The sequence below is a fragment of the Diadema setosum genome, chromosome 22, assembly GCF_964275005.1.
Source record: "Diadema setosum chromosome 22, eeDiaSeto1, whole genome shotgun sequence".
Taxonomy (NCBI): domain Eukaryota; kingdom Metazoa; phylum Echinodermata; class Echinoidea; order Diadematoida; family Diadematidae; genus Diadema; species Diadema setosum.
Window position 1 is genome coordinate 14419395 of NC_092706.1, and position 23311 is coordinate 14442705.

The 23311-nt window shown below is 39.4% G+C and overlaps 1 protein-coding gene across 2 annotated transcripts in view; it reads right to left on the minus strand.

The window, feature by feature from the left end:
- The window catches only part of LOC140245042 (alpha-catulin-like), a 169784-nt gene that overhangs the window by 62850 nt on the left and 83623 nt on the right, over window positions 1–23311 (minus strand). For both annotated transcript variants that reach the window (XM_072324635.1, XM_072324634.1), the window contains exon 2: window positions 4330–4519. In XM_072324635.1, coding sequence (XP_072180736.1) covers window positions 4330–4519 — 190 coding nt within the window. The remainder of the gene's footprint in view (window positions 1–4329; window positions 4520–23311) is intronic.

The following is a 23311-nucleotide window of genomic DNA, read 5'->3' on the forward strand; positions in this document are numbered from 1 at the left end:
ATCCGACCCAGCGAGGGAGCTATGCCAGAGCAAGCTTCCCCTTCCACAGCGGTATGTTGGCATCACAGCAATGTATTTCTATCTCCTGTTCTTTTTTTTTTTCTCTCTCTCTCTGTCAAAAAAAAAAAGGAAACTCCACAAACACAGACTTCACGAAAAACATATTCATGTTGCAATGGAGTATAACATTACAATGCTTGGAACACCTTTAACCCGTTGAGAATGGTTTGATTTTGCTACAACACACATTTCCCATAGACGCCAGGCCCGAGTATACTCGGGCCTCGTTCTCAACAGATTAAGAAGCAAAGTTGCATGAAGATATAACATTTCCATGCATGAGCTTTTTAAATTAGTATATTCAGCATCAAGAATGCATATAATTCTTCAAACAATAAATAGCATCCATTCATACATAGATTTCTTCTATTTCAGGCACATCAAACATGAATTTCCCTATACTGCCATCAGGCAATCAACCTGAATTTTGAATGATCGTCTTTTTATACACTGTGAGAAAACTTGTCTGTTTACATTTCAAGGTTGCATCTTGATGTTGGCATTTTTGTGATGTATCGATCTTTTTTAATATCTGAGACCAACAACCTCTTTTCAAACCCTACACCATGTATTTCTTTATTCTAGTTTGGACAAAAATGTCAAAATCTAAAATACATATTAACTAGTGTGTGTGTGTGTGTGTACACTGTAGATATACACATGATAAAAACATAGGAAGCAATATACAACATATGACACATTTTCCTGACAGTTTCCTGGATGTCATTACCGTCATGTGGGTGATCTTCAGTAGATATTAAACAATCTGATATATCAGCAGAGTGGCTTTGCCTTGCATTTCAGTGATCTCATGTCATATCAGCTGGTCACTGCAAATTCAGTTGCTTCACTGTTTGTATACAGCATATAACCGTCAAAATTACAACCTTGATTTCAAAGAAAGGAAATCACAGTCGACCCCCTCCCCCCATCAATGTCATTATTGTGGCATCTACACTGTTCTCCAGACTCAAAATGCTGCACTTATAGTTTGACAGACACTCCCATGGACATAGAAAGAAAGCCAGCAACCAGATCAACACAGTCTAGAGCAGCATTTCCAAATTGTAGGGCTGCAGCCCACTAGTGGGACATGATACTTTCTCAGGTGGGCAGTGATGTCGACGAAAAAAAGGAAATAAAAAAGATTTGCATTCGATCTAACTGGGCCTAATTGGCAAGAATTCCAGGAACCGAAGTGAGCCTTGGGTTTAAAATTTGAGATGTGAGGATCTAGAGGATATCTGCTTTGGTGTTTTAATAGATATGAACAAGTAGGTAGAGAAGTGGGCAATTCAACATGGTTCATCTATTCCACACATGAGTATAAATGATATCAGCGTGCTTTACAAAAACTGACAAGTTTTACATTTCAGAATATTCTAAGACTTTAAAAAAAGTCAGACCAGAGGTGCCCACATGGTACCATACTCAGTACTTTTATAAACTTTGAAGAAATCTCAAGAATATGCTGTGGATGAATCACCTATTATTCAAGTTTTCTTGACCTAAATTATACATCACTCTGAGTTTCTCAGATATGAACTCAATGAGTGCATATAGCATGCTTAGTAATCTCTTTTTCTGTTCTTCTCTATACTTACAGCCTGTACATATCATTATTCATATTACATCTTTACATTTCATCGGTTCATTTCAGATGATTAGCACTCTAAGATACATCCTCCATATTGTAAAGATAAGACTGATTCTCCCCAGGTTCATTTCATATCCAATAATCCATAGTCCCAACATACTTGCAAATGTGTAGGGAAACACTTGTATGTCGGATAGCCTGCTGCCAATGTCATATCACCTTTATAATGCACATTATCGTAATAAGCTCTCAACAAATGCAGAAATTACTCCGATGTGAAGTCATTTGAAAATTTGTCCTTGTGGCTTCTAGGGTTAAACAGCATGCTAAAAACTCTGCCAGCTACCATTATGGAGCCAAGGGCTGGGAAGAAGTTCTGCCATCAGGCAAATAATCTAGATAAGATGCCACCACTCGGCTAATATAAGTGTATGAGAGAATGAAATCATACGAGTTGTACTTGATCAGACAGAGAATGAAAGAGGCATGGCATATTTTGGTGGAGTCAAATGTCAAGAGGTGTTTTCCCTACCGGCTGCTGGCCGACTTCTGGAGCATACGTGCATGCAAACATTTTTATGACAAAGCATGAAGGCCCCTTCCTGTCATTGGGAAATGTATAAAGGCCATTTCAATGGCATTAAAGATGTTCTCTCCCTAACAGTTGCCTTGCTGCCAGTACACTATGTATACAAAAGGGATATTTGTACTGAACATTTCATCCATGTTATCATTTTTTCTCGTACAATATTGCTCTTCAGCTAAATAGGATTTATGCAAACTTGTTCTTTTTTTATCTTTGATAATCTTTTAAAAAATAGAGAGATTCTACTTTGAATTTTCTTTTCATTTAACTCAAAATGTGCCAGACCCAAAACCCCTAACGTGCCAGACGTTTTTACCCAACGCCAGAAAGTTTGCAAACTGGATTGACAATGTAATTTAAAACTGCCATATCTTTGAAACTATTGACTGTTTTGAATTCAAGAGTTCTTCACAACAAATATCAAGAAATGATTGTTCTTTCATGTCACGTAGTCAGTTTGCTGTAATATCTATCTGAACCTGAAATATTGCAGAAATAATCGATATCATTTAAAAATTATTATAAATTTTTGTGTATTATGGAAAGAAAGAGTCAGTCATGACTGTTCTTCAATAGAACACTCCCTTGACTCTGTGAGAAAAGTTTAGAGCAACATTTGCTCTTTCAAATGATAACAAATTTGTCTTCTAGAGTTGTATAATTCCAAAGTTATTGGCAGTTCAAATTGTCTTTTCAATCTCATTTTCTGCCTTGGTAATTCATTCCCAAATCTGTGTCCTTTAGTCCCAGATCCTGTATTTGAAATTCAAGTAAATCCCGGGTCGAGTCCTGGAAGAGTGTCTTTTGTCAACTTGAGAAGGGAGCACCTACTAATCCCTCTTTTGTCTCTACTACGGCCGGGCGTACTCTATTGAAATCGGCAGGCCTTTGTCCGCGAGGAGTTTGTGTCCACGTACTGTACATGTGCATAGACAAGAAGAAAAGCATGCTCTTCTTTTGTATATGCTAGCGTGGGGACGATTAGTGAAGTTCACTGTCCAAGACAAAAGGATGAAAGACTTGACCGATGAACGAAAGCTTGACCCTCTTTGAGAGACAAAATGAAAGCCGCTCCCGCAGGAGAGCGCCCAAGCAGAACAATGCTAGTGGAAACGCGTAGACAACACACACAGATTAAGTAGCATACACACGCGTGGTTTATCAATGAGAAATTTGATATATACACATCTCGCAGAGGGTGCGCTCTCTGCGGATTTTCCCGACGCGAAAAAAATACATCTAGCTGAAAAATCACACATTTACTAAAAATTTTCCAATGTAAGCGTACCCATATTTTTAGTGGAAACGATGGATATGCTGATCACCTGCCAGTACATATAAGTGGCAGTTTCTTGTTGTAACGCATTTTGGTACCACAAGAACTTAAATGACCAATGCTTTTCTCGCTCTTCTTAGTCGCCGATCGGCGACCATGGCACGTCAAGACTAAGGTCGCCGTTCGGCGACCATGGCACGTTAAGAGTTAAGCCTTTTTCAAGCTTGTAAAGTGTTGAGAGTCTTGTTTTGGGAGTTGTAATGGCAGATGGTGTAATCTGTGTTCTAATGGCAGCACACTTCATTATGCAAAAAAAAAAAAAGATGTAAAATATAATGACACTTCAAAGGACCTACACAGAAAAGATATACCAATATTGCTTTCAATTTCAATTACAATTTTGATTTATTTTCCTATTTCTCAATGGAAAAAATACATCAAATACAACAAAGTATTGAAAAAATAGAAGTGAAAAGCTTGTAAAAAAAGTGAAAATTCATAACAAAAGGAAAAGAAATGTATATTTTCTGTGCTTGAGGAGTGGAAACAGAAGCCCTCACACTCTTCTTGTTTTTCTTTGTTTTTCAATTGTAACCCAATATAACTTCAGCAAAGGATGTCTCTCTTGCATGCTCCAAAACACACACATCCAAACATACACACACACACACACACACACACACACACACACACAGAGATACTCCTGTAAAATGGCAGAGGGGCCTCTCCAAGGCATGCTCTCGCAGGAGTGTTCTCGGGCTAAGTTAACGAGGCTCCCCTCTGGGGGGGATTTCCCTTCGCTGGTCTCACCTGCCAGCCGGGCTTCCCTGCACGCAGCCGCCATCTCATCTCTAATGTCGTTGTTGTCGGCGGCGATGGTCTCGCCCACGGCGACAAACCTCTCCACGGCAAGGTGAACAGCCTGCCCCACGCGCTCGATGGCACGACATGTCTTCTCGGAGCGGCGCGATTTCTCCTTGTGGTTCACAAGTGTGGTGATCTGAGGAGAGAACAGTGACGGGAGGTCGATAATTGATTTTCCTTTGCACCCACACTTCGGTCTTCTGTCAAATCTATCACTGCCACTACAGCAAAACGTACACACGTGCACAAACATAAACACACACAAACACCACAAGATTTCTTTACCTCATTGGGTCACATTTCAACAGCAAAATCAATCACTATAATGCATTGATATCAGTCATATTGTGTGAAAGTAGGGCTGTTTCGTTCTGTTTTTCAGCTCTGCTGAAAAGGGTAGGATATTATGAGAGTCACTATCTGTGTTCTTCAAAGATCTGGATTTGGCCAAACAAAATAATTAAACAAATTTCAATGTTTACAGAAATTGCATTTCATGATGATGTCAGCTTTTATAACAACTATGTGTACTTTGTTTAAAGGGGTGATACAGTATTGGTGGAGATGAGAATTGGACTTTAAACTTTTTGCGAGATACCAAGAAAACACTTATGAAATATTACAGAGCATACCATTTTAAGAGGAATTCAAGGTTTATTTGATGAAAATCAGGTTTGGAATGACTGAAACATCCAAAAACAAAGTAAAAGCAGAGGATTGGACCACACAAAAGACATACAGTACTGTAGCTTTGCTACATATGTAGGTACATGTATGTGTAATATACTGTATACGCCATATATTTAGCAAGTCTAAATTTTCACGAATCAGGACTTCCCAACGATTTCGCAAGTGGTTAATTCACGATCGTGGAGTACTGAACTGAACAGAGAAATGTGCATACCAACATCTCACGTTCATATTGAGATCAGAGTCAATTTTTTCGTGTGTCTTTAATTTTGCGAATAGCACCTGACTCGCGAAATTCGTGAAAATAAAAACCTCACGAAATATTTGGTGTATACAGTACATTACATACTAGCATTTGACCTTCAGTATGGAGTGCAATACGAAGATGATCTTGGAAGTCTTGGTCCTACAAACATATGAGAAGCATCCCTAAAGCTTGTCATATGATTTTTTTTTAGGAGTCTTCACCGTGGCATGTTGTCACAAATGTACACACAAGTAGTTATGTACATGTATCAAGGCTGTATGCATGGTTGTTTAATGTGTATGTACACAGGGTGACCAGATTAATGGAGAACATTCTATATGATATAGATATAGTACATACAGGCTGACCAGATCAGTGGAGAATTTTCTACATGGTATACAATGTAGCTACAGTACATGTATGCATGTGACAGGAAATACATTATAGCTCACTCAATCAAGAATGATTTAACCCATTCCAGAAAATTCTAGGAAGTGCTGGCTGAGTGAGGCACTGCCCTTGTAATCCAATGTGATTGGTAGTTAATTTTGGCAATGATGTTATGCACATATTAGGCAGTGAGTCATCCAGGATTCCTGGAATTTGGACTTGCTAGTATGTTCAGGTATGTGGCCCCAGGTTGGAGAAAATTACAGAATGTACTAGAAAGGGGTGAATGGATAGTATATAAGCAGGAGAAATTCTGAGGTAGGCAGAGTACCCAACACCTCTGCTCTGAGAGTTACGTCACTTCTGGCTCTGAAGCGACTTGTTATAGTCAGTCCTGTGTTACCTGCTGACCTGCTATACAAACTGTGTTTGTGGAGATAAGGCCTGGGAGACATTTTGCCTGCAGAGAATTAATTTGCCTACATTGGAGATAGACTCCATATTTTAGTGTCAACGGACATTATTACGGCAAAGCTGTGACGGGCTGGATTCCTTTGCTGGACATTATAAAGTGAATCATCATTCAACGCATTAACTGGACGTGGTCGTCACAACGTTTGGATTCTGCGAGTTTCGCCGTGAACAGCTATCGTGGATTTTACCCCGGATTTATACTGTGGATTAATGCAACCTGTGCCTTTGGAGTTACGTCGGAGGAATCATTCATCGGTGCGTCAAGGATCATTCATCGGTGCATCGAACATCGTATCTGAACATTTTCAAAGGACTACTTGATAACATAATATGTAAGTGATTCTATTACCGATTTGTAATTGTTTCTATTGCTCATTATTGTACTGATGTGAAAGCCGATTACGAGTCTGTACCCACAATATCACTGTTAATAAACCGCCTGAACATTAGTTGATTGTTTCTTTTGTGCGATCATTCTCAGAGTGATTTTGGTCGTAACAAAATTGGGGGCTTGTGTCCGAGAAGTGAATGTAAAGCCAAAACTTAGAATTTGGAACGTTCCGGAAGCTAGAATATTGGTACAGACAAAATACCAGTGACTTGATTGTTCAATTGCATATTGTGTGTAATACATGTGACAATGTCAATCAGTACATTGGATGTTCAGGCATTTGTTCAGAGGACAGATTTGTCCCTCAAAGATTTGCAAAGGTTACGCAAATGTGATTTGACTGCTATTGCACAGCATTTGAATGTTGATGTTCCACAAGGTGTAAGAAAGGCAGAGATTCTTGACTTAGTAGCTGGTCACATGGAGCTCAAAGAAGAAATTCACACTTCAGATCAAGCTCAAATGTCTGATCAAACACGACTTGAGCTTGCTAAATTGCAAATGGAAATGGAGAAAGAGAAGATGAGATTAGAAATGGAAATGAAGGAAAGGGAAAGGGCTAGAGAAATAGAAAGAGAGCAAAGAGCTAAAGAAATGGAAATGGAAATGCAGAAACTTGAAATGGAGCACCAAATAAAATTGCGTGAGATTGAATTGGCTCATGCACAGATCGTTGAAAATCGTGAAAGGGCTCCCCCTGAATTTGATTTGGCAAAGAACATTCGTTTGGTGCCAAAGTTTGAAGAAAACAGGGTTGATGCATATTTTGTGTCATTTGAGAAGGTGGCTAACAGTTTGAACTGGCCACAGGAATTTTGGCCCTTGCTCCTTCAAAGTGTGTTTGTCGGCAAAGCTGCCGATGTGTACTCATCTCTCTCTGAAGAGCAATCACGTGACTATGCTACAGTCAAGAAAGCAGTGTTGAATGCTTATGAGTTGGTGCCAGAGGCGTACAGACATAAGTTCAGAAATTCGTACCGCAAACCAGGCCAGACACATGTTGAGTTTGCTCGTGAAAAAGAAATGATGTTTGATAGGTGGTACAGATCCCTGAAAGTGGATCAGGATTTTGATAACCTACGTGAGGTTGTTCTCTTGGAAGAATTCAAAAAGAGTGTTGCTTTCAGTGTGAGGTCGCATTTGGATGATCACAAAGTGACAAGTTTGCATAAAGCAGCCTTGATGGCTGATGAGTATGAGCTGACCCACAGAAATGACAACAGACCACCTTTCAGGAATTTCTCTGGAAATAAGAGAGACAAAAATCAGTCGAGCAACCAACAGAATGCTGGTTCAGGAATGTTGTCTGCGCCACAGCCTCAATCTGACAAAGGGTCCAGTACAAGTGCAAATGTCATCAAATGTTTTCACTGTAACAAGACAGGGCATGTGAAGTCACAGTGTTGGAAGTTGCAAAACAAAACAAAGAAGGACATGGGATTTGTCATGTCAAAAAGTGTCCTACCCGAAAACAATATCCCGTTCAGTGAAACACAGGCCATTGAAAGTCAATCTCCCAAATTCAAAGATAGGACTAAGCAGGTGGATGAGAGCTATCGTAGCTTTTTGTTTGATGGTGAGGTGACCCCATGTACTTCTGGTGAGGCAGGTAAACCAGTAGTCATCCTGCGGGATACGGGGGCCTCTCAGTCGTTGATGGTGGATGGTGGTATGACTTTTCCACCAGATAGTGCAGTGAATGCAAAAGTTTTGATTCAGACTGTTGATGGCAGTTATATGTCAGTACCACTGTATAGAGTGGATTTGAAGTGTGACCTAGTTTCTGGTCCTGTCACTGTTGGAGTTGTTCCTGAGTTGCCCATGGTAGGCATTGACTTCCTGTTGGGGAATGACTTGGCTGGGGACAAGGTGGTTGCGTCTCCAGTTGTTTCGGATAAACCAGTGGTGGTTGCTGAAACTGAGCAGTTGCAGGAGGAGTTTCCTGGGATTTTCCCAGATTGTGTTGTGACTAGGTCTCAAGCTCGTAGAGCTGTTCAAGATGATGCGGATTCTGTTGATGTGGAGGAGAATTCCGGTGTTTGGTTGGCAGAAACCTTTTTCAAGGATTTGAATGATGGGGTTGCTGTATTAGGCTCCGAGGCTAACAGTGATGGGCTGTTTAGCAAGTCTTCCTTGGTTGAAGCACAGCAGGCAGACTCTGAGTTGAAAGGCTTGTCTCAGACGGCGTGTTCTGAGGCTGAGGCTGAAAAGGTCCCTGAGTGCTATTATGTCAAAGATGGCATTTTGATGAGGAAGTGGAGACCTCCCCATAGGCCAGCTGATGAGGATTGGACGGTGGTCCGTCAAGTTGTTGTCCCTCCCAGTTACCGCGGTGAGATCTTGAGGATTGCTCACGAGTTACCTGTTGGCGGCCATTTAGGCGTCAGAAAGACAAAGGATCGGATCATGAGGCATTTCTATTGGCCAGGGTTGAATGTGGATGTGGCTGAGTTTTGCAAGACTTGTCACACATGTCAAGTGGCTGGTAAACCACAGCATTCAGTGAAGCCAGCGCCATTGATTCCGATACCTGCGTTTGAAGAACCATTCAGTCGGGTTCTAGTCGACTGTGTTGGACCTTTGCCTAGGACTAGGTCGGGTCACAAGTACCTCTTGACAATCATGGATATGTCTACACGGTTTCCAGAGGCTATCCCTTTGAGAAATATCACTGCCAAGACTGTGGTAGATGCTCTAGTGCAGTTTTTCACTAGGTATGGGTTGCCCAAGGAAGTGCAGTCTGACCAAGGGTCAAATTTCATGTCAGGCATATTTCAAGAGGTGATGTATCGTTTGGGTGTGAAGCAGCTGAAGTCGTCAGCTTATCATCCCCAATCCCAAGGTGCGTTGGAGCGCTACCACCAGACCCTAAAGACAATGATTAGGGCATTTTGTGAGGAGTATCCTGAGGATTGGGATAAGGGCATCCCTTTCCTGCTGTTCGCGACAAGGGACTCCCCAAATGAGTCGACGGGTTTCAGCCCATTTGAGTTGGTGTACGGTCATGAAGTTAGGGGCCCCCTGAAGCTCATCAAAGAGAAATTCATGACTGAGGATGATGAGGTCCACCTACTTGACTATGTGTCAAAGTTTCGTGAAAGGCTTTCAAAGGCTTGTGAGGTAGCTAGGGAACACTTGAAAGTGTCACAAGACTCTATGAAGAGAAAGGCAGACAAAAATGCCAGAGCACGAACCTTCAAACCAGGTGACAAAGTTCTTGTACTGCTGCCCATACAAGGTGAACCACTGAAAGCCAAGTTCAGTGGCCCATACTGTGTCAAAAAGAAACTCAATGATGTGAACTATGTGATCAGCACACCAGATAGATGCAAAGAACAGAGAATGTGTCATGTCATCGCGTTGAAAGAGTGCTATGACCGAAAGTCAGTTGGTGTGACATAGGTAGTGGATAGCACAGTTGAATTCAAGGGTGAAAAGTTTTCACCGCATATCACTTACAGTGTATTGTTTAGCATATCCATTACTGTATGCAAAACAGTTTGACATGATTGTATAAGCTCCAAGAATCCAAGCAATATCAATGTAAATGGTATCCATGAAAAGAGAACATGGAATTAATGCAGCCATTCAAAAGGCATGTGATAGTATGTGATTGTTGTTGCTTGATTTGGATTTTACCTCACATTCGTTGTAAATAACAATGAGAAATTGTGAAGGTAAAAGAAACCCTTGCTACGGCAAGGTTTTCTTTTTCCCATGGGGGATGGTGTCACAAATGTACACACAAGTAGTTATGTACATGTATCAAGGCTGTATGCATGGTTGTTTAATGTGTATGTACACAGGGTGACCAGATTAATGGAGAACATTCTATATGATATAGATATAGTACATACAGGCTGACCAGATCAGTGGAGAATTTTCTACATGGTATACAATGTAGCTACAGTACATGTATGCATGTGACAGGAAATACATTATAGCTCACTCAATCAAGAATGATTTAACCCATTCCAGAAAATTCTAGGAAGTGCTGGCTGAGTGAGGCACTGCCCTTGTAATCCAATGTGATTGGTAGTTAATTTTGGCAATGATGTTATGCACATATTAGGCAGTGAGTCATCCAGGATTCCTGGAATTTGGACTTGCTAGTATGTTCAGGTATGTGGCCCCAGGTTGGAGAAAATTACAGAATGTACTAGAAAGGGGTGAATGGATAGTATATAAGCAGGAGAAATTCTGAGGTAGGCAGAGTACCCAACACCTCTGCTCTGAGAGTTACGTCACTTCTGGCTCTGAAGCGACTTGTTATAGTCAGTCCTGTGTTACCTGCTGACCTGCTATACAAACTGTGTTTGTGGAGATAAGGCCTGGGAGACATTTTGCCTGCAGAGAATTAATTTGCCTACATTGGAGATAGACTCCATATTTTAGTGTCAACGGACATTATTACGGCAAAGCTGTGACGGGCTGGATTCCTTTGCTGGACATTATAAAGTGAATCATCATTCAACGCATTAACTGGACGTGGTCGTCACAACGTTTGGATTCTGCGAGTTTCGCCGTGAACAGCTATCGTGGATTTTACCCCGGATTTATACTGTGGATTAATGCAACCTGTGCCTTTGGAGTTACGTCGGAGGAATCATTCATCGGTGCGTCAAGGATCATTCATCGGTGCATCGAACATCGTATCTGAACATTTTCAAAGGACTACTTGATAACATAATATGTAAGTGATTCTATTACCGATTTGTAATTGTTTCTATTGCTCATTATTGTACTGATGTGAAAGCCGATTACGAGTCTGTACCCACAATATCACTGTTAATAAACCGCCTGAACATTAGTTGATTGTTTCTTTTGTGCGATCATTCTCAGAGTGATTTTGGTCGTAACAATGTTCTTAGCATACTCAGCATGTATTAGCCAGAAATAACACAGAGCCAGTCCACATTTTTACAAGCACTATGAGTAAATGAGAATGTACATGTCCACTGGTATATTTCAAGTTGTAGCTCTATGATACAAGTTTGTAGATAAACTCCAAATATGGTCAGACATTTTGCATATATCGCACTGGTTCATTTGCCCTTTTCACTACAGATCAGTGTCCATGACACAACAGACAGTCTTAACCCGTTGAGGACGGTTTGATTTTGCTACAACACGCATTTCCCATAGACACCTGCCCGAGTATACTCGGGACTCGTCCTCAACGGGTTTAAAAAAAAAAAAAATCTAAATTTGACCAGTTTCCTAAAGTGGCATCAATGAAAAGATGGTCAGCCTGACAAAGTAGATGGCAAATCCACGATTATTAATTCTAGATAACAAGGCTAGTGTACACGCCGAGGCTCAGGGTCAGCGGCATACTGCCAGCTGCGCTTCGTCCCACGCCGCGTCAAAAATATTTCTTATGCTTGCGCTGCCGCATCATCTCCATCTTGCAGTCTCCGTCAAATTTATTTTTGTGTCAGCCTCTGCATGATTCTCGCTCGGCCGGCGAGTTTCGTTGAGGTAAGAGAGTAATTGCGTCCAACTAATAATGATGAGAAAAGGTACGCTGTGGCCAAAGGATGAAGATCAGTCTAAAAATATGACAAGTGAGCCACCTGCGTCATCAAAACTTTACAAAAATTATTGATATATGCCTCTCTCTCTCTCTCTGTCACTCTTTCTATTTCTCTTCCTTTCCTTATATACTTGTATACGGTAATTTGCGTGTGTGTGTGCAAGTATTTGTAGGCATATACTACAGAGATATTCATTTATAATGCACACATGTACATCACATATTCTGACCCACGCACAAACAGATATTGTCATTATGATAATGGACTTCACTTGATTTGTTCTAGTTATCAATATCTTTTCACCTATTTCTGAATTTGTGAAATGCACATTTCCTAAATATTTTTTTTCAATGGCTGCCTAATTAAAGTTGAACGTGTGGTACGGTGAAAAAAAAAAAAAATCAGGACAGTGACTTCATGGGGTGCTGTCGTCCATAAGACACATAGAGGAGAAATAGAATCGTTTTCAAAAAGTGCCCTCCTCCATAACCTCTTATACAGGTAGAAGATACTGAGATGAGACTGATTCCTTTAAATGTCAAAGAAAGAGACTAACCTGAAAACTGAACCCATATCAAAAAGACCGGGCAAATTGTCACACGATTGCTGCTCCTCGCATCAGAGAGAAAGGGGGGGGGGGGGGAGAGGAGATGGCCCAGTTTCCCTATCGAGGTGATATTTCTATTCTCGATTCATAATTTCTTTCTCAGCCACCACCTCATGATTGAATTAGCTCTGTCTAAATGACTGCAAATGTACAATTTGGCCCGCAGCACATTTCCTTTAATTCCCACCATCTTGAATTCCAATGTTCGCTGTGTTGCTCTCAGCAACTGTGCTGCTGAAAGTCTCACACGCTGCCGCGCTGTTGATTGCAGACCACAATCGTGCGCAAGAAAATTACTCACAACCTCGTCATCTTTTTCCTTTCCCTTTGCAAGAAAATTTCTGTCCAATAAAGCAACAGAGATATACATCTCAATCGGGTTTACCTCATCTCAATTTTCATGTCTTTTTCCTCGCATTGCTGTTAACTATCTTTCTAGGTCAGCATGATTTATGCCTGCATTGCTTATGACTACCAAACTGGACAAGTATCCACCTTCTCACTTGCAAAAAAAAAATAAATAAATTGGGTTGCCGTGATCATGGAAGCATGCAGGTTTAATAGTAATGCTAAAAATAGAAAGATATGCACCTATGAACAAGATATTCAGAGCGTGGAAGAAAAAAAAAAAGTTAATCTCAATATTCTTTATCTTCGGTTTGATAACAAAGCATAGATATTAATTTTTGGAAAACAATAACAAGGCAAGAAACTCCACTGCACTGCGTTCAAACAGTACCCTCACCATGACCCCAACAATTGTAATTTATACCCCCTAGCCACCACAAACACCCTCCACTTAAAGGGTTCTTCATTAGCAACTCAAAGACACGGGGCATTCATCATCCTACGGAATCTAATGTGGAGCTGTGGATGAGAGGACCTCTTCAAATGATGATGTCTCCTTTCTGCTCCTCAGCATTTCCACGCCAACATCCATTTCTCCGTGACTCAGAATGACTCAAGCCTAATATGTAGCGCTCAGTAGCCAAATTTCAGCGTGATGATTCTCAGGACCGACGCTAACGATCTGCTGGGAATGCGTAACACCGTCAGTCGGTCAAACCCAGTTACGATTCCTTTGAGTTGATTTGCCTGCAACAAATCTTGTGCTCCAAACCAATGCACATATGACACACAAACATGCATTAACACACATACACACACATACAATTATCATGATAATCATTTCAATAGGAGTGCTGATAATTTCTTCTACGTACAATTTCATCACAAGTCCAATACTACATAACTGATATACCATGATGAAGTCAGTCAGCAATTGAAAGAGAACACCATGCATGTCATGGTCCCCCCACAGAATGTCATCAATGTTTTGGCATCTTGTCAGCTTGATGGCAAAAATCAAAACAAAAATCGAGGCATCAGAAAATGTGACATCACATTTTCAAACAACTTGCCTCAGCATGCCAAGCTGCATTTGACCCTGGAACACCATATAGAAAACTGTGACTGAGTTCTTTGCTCTGATGAATTTATATAAGTTTAACATTAGATTTAACATTAGATTGCCATAACAGAATATTTAAAAAAAAAAGAATTTTGGCATTTAATTTCTTCCTCTTTTGTTATATACAACCTCAGTGAGGTATCATAAGATTCTGTCCTAGCAACATCTTATAACCTCTAATTAACCTTAATTATCAAACCATAAAATGTATTAAACTCAACCACCTCCTGCACCTTTGACCATGCAGAGGCTGTTGTTGACGTGTTTTTTTTTACTTTTACTTTTTTTCTATTCACAATACTTTTCTCATTTCATAAAGCATGATTTCCATTTGGTTATAATCACTTATAAGGTATGAACATGTCATGACAGTCAAAGTTGGGACTTTTGGCTAATTTCACTCATGAAAGCATAGTGTTAGTTAAAAGGAGTCGTTGCATTGAATTATGAGCATCAAATCTTTTAATCATACATGTATCATTTAAAAATTCTTACTTGAGAGGACTGTTATATTAACAATGTACGAAGAATTAAAGTTTATGAAGATGTACGAAGAATTAAAGTTAAAATATTAATGTACGAAGAATTAAAGTTTCAGAGTGACATTTACTGTAAGTGTACACAAGCATCATCTAAAATCTAAAAAATGCTGTCTCTACACTGATAAGCACAATTCAATTAGGCAGGTTACCCATAGACTTTATTAGTAGGCTTTTTTTTTCAAGGGACTGAACAATGCTTTTCCCAACTTCTGCATGCAAAAGCAATCAATACAGTAGCATCTCAACAAACAGAAATATTTTAAGAAACAAACATCAGATCATTAATCCCTGAAAATATGTGCATAGTATATCCATCCACTCATTCAACTATAATTCAATGCAATTAAAAGTTGTCTTTTAACAAGAAAAAAAAAAATCCTCTTTCTTTCCATCAACCTTTAAGATGTATCCTTATCATTATAAATGAAATGTTGTTTTAACACCTGTAATGTTTTTCTGAAAGTGGTAGAACTCATGGGACAATACACCTTATGTTTCCATCACTTTAAGTGCCAACTCTTATAGTCCATGGGCCAGGCCAGATATTGGCACCATCTGAGGTGGCAATACCTTTTTGGTGTCATTTTGTTTGTCGGGCATAGATATGCTTATCAAGCTATGATAGCATTTCCAAATGAGTAGCTTAGTCATAGTAAATGAATTTTAAACCAATTTGGTTTCGTTGTTATATCCCTGTACTTCTGAATCGAGACCAACCGCTATACAAAGAAGAGCACTGTCTTCTGTATGTTCACAGGTGTTCTGTTGTAAACGCGGTGCGCTTAGTCTTTATTCAAGGCAGCGAAGGGAATATCCAAGGGTTATGATGTCCACAGCGCTTAGTCTAATATTCAAGACGGCGAAGGGAATATCCAAAGCTTATGATACAGTGTATATCCCTTTATCTAAAAACAACAACAACAAAAAAGCAATTTCTCGTGAATTTTAGCGTCTTTTTCAATTATTTATCATTTTCCGGTGAAAACGCTGGGTTGAAAACGCTAATACCACGCCACTGTCGCTTTATTTCCATCCAACAATGAAAGATTATGCAAAAACAATATACCGGTACACTACAATACATTATAATTAATAATGTTGTAAATGAACAGAGTGATTTTTGTTTAAAACTGATGTATTTGTTGAGAGGGTGGTATAAAAACAGTATAGATAATCCCTTTTATTAGGAACTTTAGATATGATAACGGTACATTGTTCTAGATAAAGACTAAGCGCACCGCGTGACAGCTGTGGACATCATAACCCTTTGGATATTCCCTTCGCTGCCTTGAATGAAGACTAAGCGCACCGCGTTTACAACAGAACACCTGTGGACATACAGAAGGCAGTGCTCGTATTTGTATAGCGGTTAGTTTCAATTCAGAAGTATAGGGATATAAAAACGAGACCAAATTGGTTAAAAATTCATTTATTATGACTAAGCTACTCATTTGGAAATGCTATCATAGCTTGATAAGCGTATCTTTGTCTGACAAACAAAATGACACCAAAAAGGTTTTGCCACCTCGGGTGGTACCAACAACCCATTTTTCGGCTCTTGGCCCATGGACTATTAACCCTCACTGTGCTCTGCTCATACGCTTGGTGCATATGTCTGTTAACTAATTGCGGTGGAATGGAAGTTATGTAATCCTTTTTTTTGGGGGGGTGGGGGAAGTACCTGAATGCTTACAGAAAAGCTTAGGAAGTTTAAGGTACATATGTAGATGCCTTGTCAGGTAAGGCATTAACCCGTCGAGGATGGTTGGAGTTTGCTACAATATACATTTCCCATAGATGCTTGCCCAAGTATACTCGGGACTTGTTCTCAAAGAGTTGTGGTACAAAGTTTAAAGCCTTGTGATGTAACATATCACAAATCTTTCTCTTTTTTTTTTCTTTTTTTTTTTGCTGAAAGACTAAAAGTTTTTATTTGGAATTGAAGATGAAGGTAAACACAAGAAGGAACATGACATACTTTTGCAGGTGATCTATGCTAAAAGCACAGTTGAAAAATAAACACTACAGTAGAACTGGAAGGTTTCTCACTGGCAGCAAGTTAGGAGCATGGGCAGAGGTGGTGGAGGCAGGGGAGGGCAGGGGAGGGCAAGTCATTACCTCCTCCTCCCCACCAGTCACACACACACACACACACACACACACCCTTGTTTCCAATACTTCTTCCTTCCGTTCATCCTTCACCCCACTTCGCCCATCAGGATGGATTGCAGATTGATTTGAACTGGACGTAATCAATCCGAGACCGGGGCACCAGACGTGACTGGAAGGGCGGCGGTGATACCGCGCCTGGTTTCTGTGCAGTCGCACCAAAGAAGAAAAAAATGATGGTGTGCAAATAGACGTAGTGGACAAGTTTTGCGCCCTCATCCACAGGCAAGTTCCTGTCTACGTAACCTCTGGCGCCCCCATCCCCGTACTTACTGCCAAGTTTGACTAACAAGGCTCGTTCGCACAGCCTCACGTAAGAGGAGCGCTGTTTGAGATCCCATTGTACCGGGGATGATTGGTGCACAGAGTAAACACCCTGAGAAATACCTGCAGAGGGTATATCCTGGCAAACAGGTTTTGAGATACCTGTAGGCAAAGAATCCCTGAAACGTTACCCATGAGAGAGAAAAAAAAAAATAGAAGAGAAAAAGTGAAGAAGACAATTCCAGCTACACTGAAATTAGTCCGTAATAGAAGCTACAATTTGTACCACTAGATGACGAATACCATGGCATGTTATGAAGAGCAATGTAAGTTTCCTCTCAGTTCTGCCGCAATGTCAGAAACAGAAAATGTTTGAGGATCTAAATGTACCCCAGAAGAATGGCATTTTGTGTGACAAAAATAAAAATCATATACTGGAATATCAAACCATAATGAAAATTTCCTGTCTCTTCTCTTTCACTGATTGAGAAATTAATCAAGGGCATCAGGGCAGCATTTAATACATTGAAACCCACCAGCATTTGGTATTAAGAACAAGACAGCATCACAGAAAAGGGAAATATTTGTGACCCGCCACAACAAAAGGATCCTAAAGTCACTGACAGCTGAGCTGAGAAAATTGGGTTTGAAGTCAGATCATCAAAGTCGGTCAAAACGATCGGATTTCTGTTTTTGGCATAATTTTGTAGTCTACTGTATCGTCTATCTTCTGCTGAAATTTTGAAGCTAAATGATCAAAAGAAAGGCAAGAAATTAGCGTTTTTCTGGGCCATGATTCTGACTTTCAACGGAACGGAAACACGTCCAAAGATTTGGATTTAGCGCCGCAGATAGACTCCGCCCCTAGCAACGAGGGAGTGATCTTATTGGTCAAAGCGTGGCACCCTGGTTACTGATTGGTCATGCATAGACCACTGGCACTAAGCTTGAAAGAACATCATGGAGGTTGCTATGAGCAGACCTTCTATTGTCAAGAAGTAAAAACTGTCTTACCTCCCCTTGATCACGATTGCGTTGCAAAGAATACTTTGAAGGCAGTTTTCTCAAAACGCTGATTTCCTAGACCACTAGACATGGTCTCATAAAATCACCAATATCTCCGCAAACGAGTACTTTTATGAGTCGTGTTATATACGAAATTAAAGTGGAAGAGTAAGGGAATACTGTAGTGTCATGTCATTTTCAGAAAGTCGTCCTCCCCGGACTTTCGGATCCTTTAGTTGTAGCGGGCCATATTTGTCCCTGAAACCTAGAGGGTGTTGTACAAAGTCAATTGAGATTTCAGAATCTTGTTGTGAACAGGTTTGATTTCAGAAAGGCTATGCTGTACATTGGGGTTCCATGACATTTGCTCCAGGAACAATTGCTCCCACGAAATATCTGGGCATCATGCCAAACATAAATTCTACCCACAAATATAACCCTAACCCTAATCCTTATTATCACATCAAACTAAACCTAAAACCATATCACAACCTTAACCTTAACCCTAACCCTAATCCTAATCCTAATCCTAATCCTAATCCTAACCCTAACCCTAACCCTAACCCTAACCCTAACCCTAACCCTAACCCTAACCCTAACCCTAACCCAAGTCCTTGGAGAAAATAAGACTGGAGCAATTGTCACAGGAGCAAATGTAGTGTTACTGCATTTCTCATGACACAAACACTTCTTCATGACTCATCAAATGCAAACTGACAAGTACAATTCTGGAAGACCCACTGAAACAGTACGGTACCATAGATTTAAAGTTGAAGTACATACTAGGCAGTTTGAAGACAAAATATCATTTGGAGCTGCAGACAAAAAGGCTGAATATACACATCTGTCCACAAAGTGTTGCACACATTGTTTGAAAGATAATTTGTTTCATATGTTTAAAAATTGTTACAAAATATAGCTCGTTTTTTGGAAAAGGAGACAGATATTTCAGCACTTGCTGTTTGATATCTGTTTGTTGGTTCATTTTTATACCTTTAAGAGCATAGAAGGCAGTTTGAGACCTTGAAGCTATTTCTATGGATTGGTTTGTTTGATTTTTTTTTCCTTTTGAATTACAATAAATCAAGCCTTCTTAATGAGCAAAACCTCGTAAAATGAAAGAGTATATTTAGAGAGTGAGCCACAGGGTAAAATGTCAAATTGAGTTGAATTCTCCAAATGATGACTGTCAAAATGGAAGGTAACTCAGATCATTAAGAAACCCATGTGGTACAGAGAAACACTCTCGCCAACTTAAATTGCCTTAAATTGCTTGTTGTTGCACTCTCAACTCGTCTGGGATGCAGAAAGCAGGTGCCTAATTGGAAGTGAAGATTGACTTCAAGCGGGGGAAAAAAGACTAGAACAAAACACAATCATATCCCCCAAATCCTCCAAAACCCTCCAGAATCATGTCGTTACAAAAATGGCCACCATTCACATTCAATGTGTGATAAAGACATTCTGCTTTAATAATCCAGGCATAATGCTTCCTTTAGGCAAATGCATGAACTACCGTAAATCCGGAGCCAGGATTTGCAAAAGTAAAATGAACATAAAAAATTTTGTCTACACAATGCACTGAATGCCAGTGGCAATTTGTGAAAGTTTCATGAAAGTTTCAAAAAAGGCCGTCAGCTCTAATTCGAGGAAAGCTTCATACCATGAACATTTCTGGTTTTACAGTAATGCATAAAATGCCATGGACACAACTGCACTTTGAACTTTCATCTTGGCAAAGATGCCACATGCTACTACCTGGACTTAACTGTGAATGGAATAAACTTAAACATCATCTACTATGGGGGTCAGAGCTCAAACTGCTCATAAAAAAGTCATTGATGCAACTACATTGCGTATGTCACACACAGACGCAAACAGCACTGTGAATCAATGATGTAGCTTCTTATGACAATGATGAAACCATCAACTTTTGCTTCATTCAGTATCAAAAAAAAAAATAAAACACATAATGAACATGTTTACAAATATGTAGAATTCTACAACAAGCAATCTACCAGTGGGTAACAGGCTTGCTCACACAAAGAAAAAAAAAATGGATCACCTGTTTCATACATTATCATTTTCACCCTGTGTACTGTGGTAGCCATAAAACATGAGCAATTAATGCACCTGATTTCACACATGTTACACAGTGAACTATTCACCTCAAGCATTTTTCTTTTTGCCACTTCATCTCGGTGGAGTCAGAATCAATTTTAGTGACTTATCAATCACACATAATCAGCAGATATTTTGAAACAACTATGTATTATGAGGTATCTTATAGGGTAGTATCATAGTAATGCTACATTGGGAAATTAAGGCAAACTCTTACTATTTTTTGGCCTGGGATCACATTCATTTTTTTTTTTTTTTTTTGGGGGGGGGGGGAAATAATCTTCCCTGTGGTAATCTCATCAAACCTCACTTCTAAGACAAGGTGTCTGACTTTTCAGCTTATTAATAAAGAAAAGTGCCAATGACCTCAGATTCAGCTCTCCAACACGAACCGGTGCCCTACACAAAGTGGCTTTTACTTTAATTTGCATTAAAAATTGTTTATGATTTCAAATTGTGACCTTCAAACAAAACCATTTCAGCACGGTATCAACTGAAATGAATTCTGAAAACAAAGTGAAAAGCATTTAATAGCATAAAAATCAAAATGATTATCAATAGCAAAATGTTAATATTCTGTTGACAACTCATGCTGAGTGAAAATACCTTTATAGCTAAACACATTTTTTTCTATTTCATACTTACTACATTAGAATAAAAAACATTACTTGTATTTCATATATCTATCAAGAAAGGATTTTCTTTTTTATCAATTTCTAAAAGCACTTAACAAATGAGATAATGGTAAAAGCACTTAACAAATGAGATAATGGTAGTTTGTTGTGTCTCAAACTTTGAATCTGGTACTCCAGGATGACTGAATCAGTCTAGACACACCAAAAGTCTGATTCTACCAGTATTATAAATGTTAAGATTTTGTGCACAAGTTCCTACTTGGCTGTACACTTCTACTGTCTAAGATAAGGTCCGCAAACATGTTTTCTTGCATCCTCAAATATTAGTAGGATGGATGCAAAGTGATTGCAGAATGCTGAAAGATATTTAAATTCAAATATCCTCCCATCAAAATATAATGTCAGGTCATCATTATGAATTCCCAAATATCCCACATCCGCAATATCACATGATTTGGTGGAAATTAGTTCGTGATGACGCAAGCATGTCTACCCCTGAAAATGACACAGAAAGTGTGCCGGTAGCAGTCTTTTTCACATTTTGCATTTTATCATCTTTTTCTTTTTCCACGCAGTTGTACACTGGGAGCAAATGAAGAGACAGATGTTTGGCATAAATCACCAGACTTTATGGTTGCATTGCACGGCAGTTCAATCTTCATTCAGGAGTACAAGCACTATCAATCATAGCTCACATATTTATGTCGTCTTTCTCGCTTCCTTTCATAACAAGAGGAGCCCATTCAGAACAGAATGCTACAAGGAATGTTCATAACATCACCTTTTCCCACTTTCGGTCTTTTATTCTTGTGTTTTTCAAGAAGGTAAAAACTATGACATACACTGGATATATTGTGTGAATGTTTACATTCAGTTATTATATGAGTTATTCTCTTCTGACAGGAAATGAAGAAAAAACTATATTGCTCTAAAAAAAAGTAAACGTGAGTAAAACATTGTAAAACATAAGATTCCATGGGTGTGGCAATGCATATTTTCTAAGAGAATGCAAGAAATGTTGAATGATCAAGATAAACTTTTCACATCTTTGTTTTAGTTTCTTGAAAGTGTGCTCTGTCACCCATCCTGTTTATTGAGATCCCAGTGTTCAGTTTGGGTATTATGAATCTATTATCATAAATAGCATACATACGTACATTCAAAGTTGACTAAATGCTATGCACTGTAAAACTATGGGTCAGGTCATGTGAAGCTTTGCCACACAGTGGACCTATGCCTGGTAGAATGTTTGTTTGTTTGTTTGTTTGTTTGTTTGTTTGTCTGTATGTACTGTATGTTTCATTTCCATCTGAGGAGTGGCTGGATAGCCCATATTCAGCTGCAATAGGTAGTCTTACATGGGGACCAGTTGGATGTGAGGCGGGACCACTTCGCCTGGTTAAACACCTTGCTCTTTGCGATGAATAAATGAAGCGGGATCTTTCACGTGCATGAGTTTTGACTCTCTCACACACGGGAACTCCATTTTATGTTCTATCCGAGGGACAGAGTGTTATGCCTCTTGCTAGACGGGACAGTATGATTACACACAACAGAATGCTGTTATCTATAGTGAAAGGGATGGTACAATTTCAGTTGAGACAGGGCTTCAGGTTTCCAACATCCGTCATTTTTTTTTTTTTAGATAATGAGAAACCGCTTTTGAAAAGTGAAAGAGCATATAATTCTAACAAAAGAGGAATTCAAAGTTTGTTTGATGAAAATTTGTTTTGTAATGGCTGAGATATCCCAAACACAGTGATCCTAATAAAAGGTGGGACCCACTTTTTATTAGGATTGCTTTGTTGTGTTTTTCACATCTCAGCCATTTCAAAAGTGATTTATCAAATAAACTTAGAATTGTATGCTCATTTAACACTTCAGAAAGTCATTTCTCAGTATCTCGCAAAAACCTAAAAGCTGAATCCTCCCCTCAACCAATGCCATACCATACCATCCTTTTAAGCATTTGCAAAAGCTCACTGGCTTGTCCACATGACGGGGAAATTTACCAAGGAGACAGCAGCTGAGGGGTAGGTAAACCTTTCCTTTCAGTGCCATAGGGTTCAATCAAACATGAAATCCAAACTTAAAGCAAAATACATTGTATCACTGAGTGTTTGCTCTTCAGCTGGAGGACTCTATGCACATCAATAGTATACAGTCTCATTCTAAATCACTTACTGGTAGTCATCACTTGACCTTTCATTAGGCATAAATGATGGTTCATCAATTAGCTGAACACTTATAAATACAAGAGCTCATTTCTTCCTACATTTTGGCATTGTAGAATTAATGATTAGTTAAACAATTCATACAGCAGTCCCTACCTTTGCTTTTATTTTGACATTGACATGAATGATTTGTAGTGCTTACAGCAAAGCA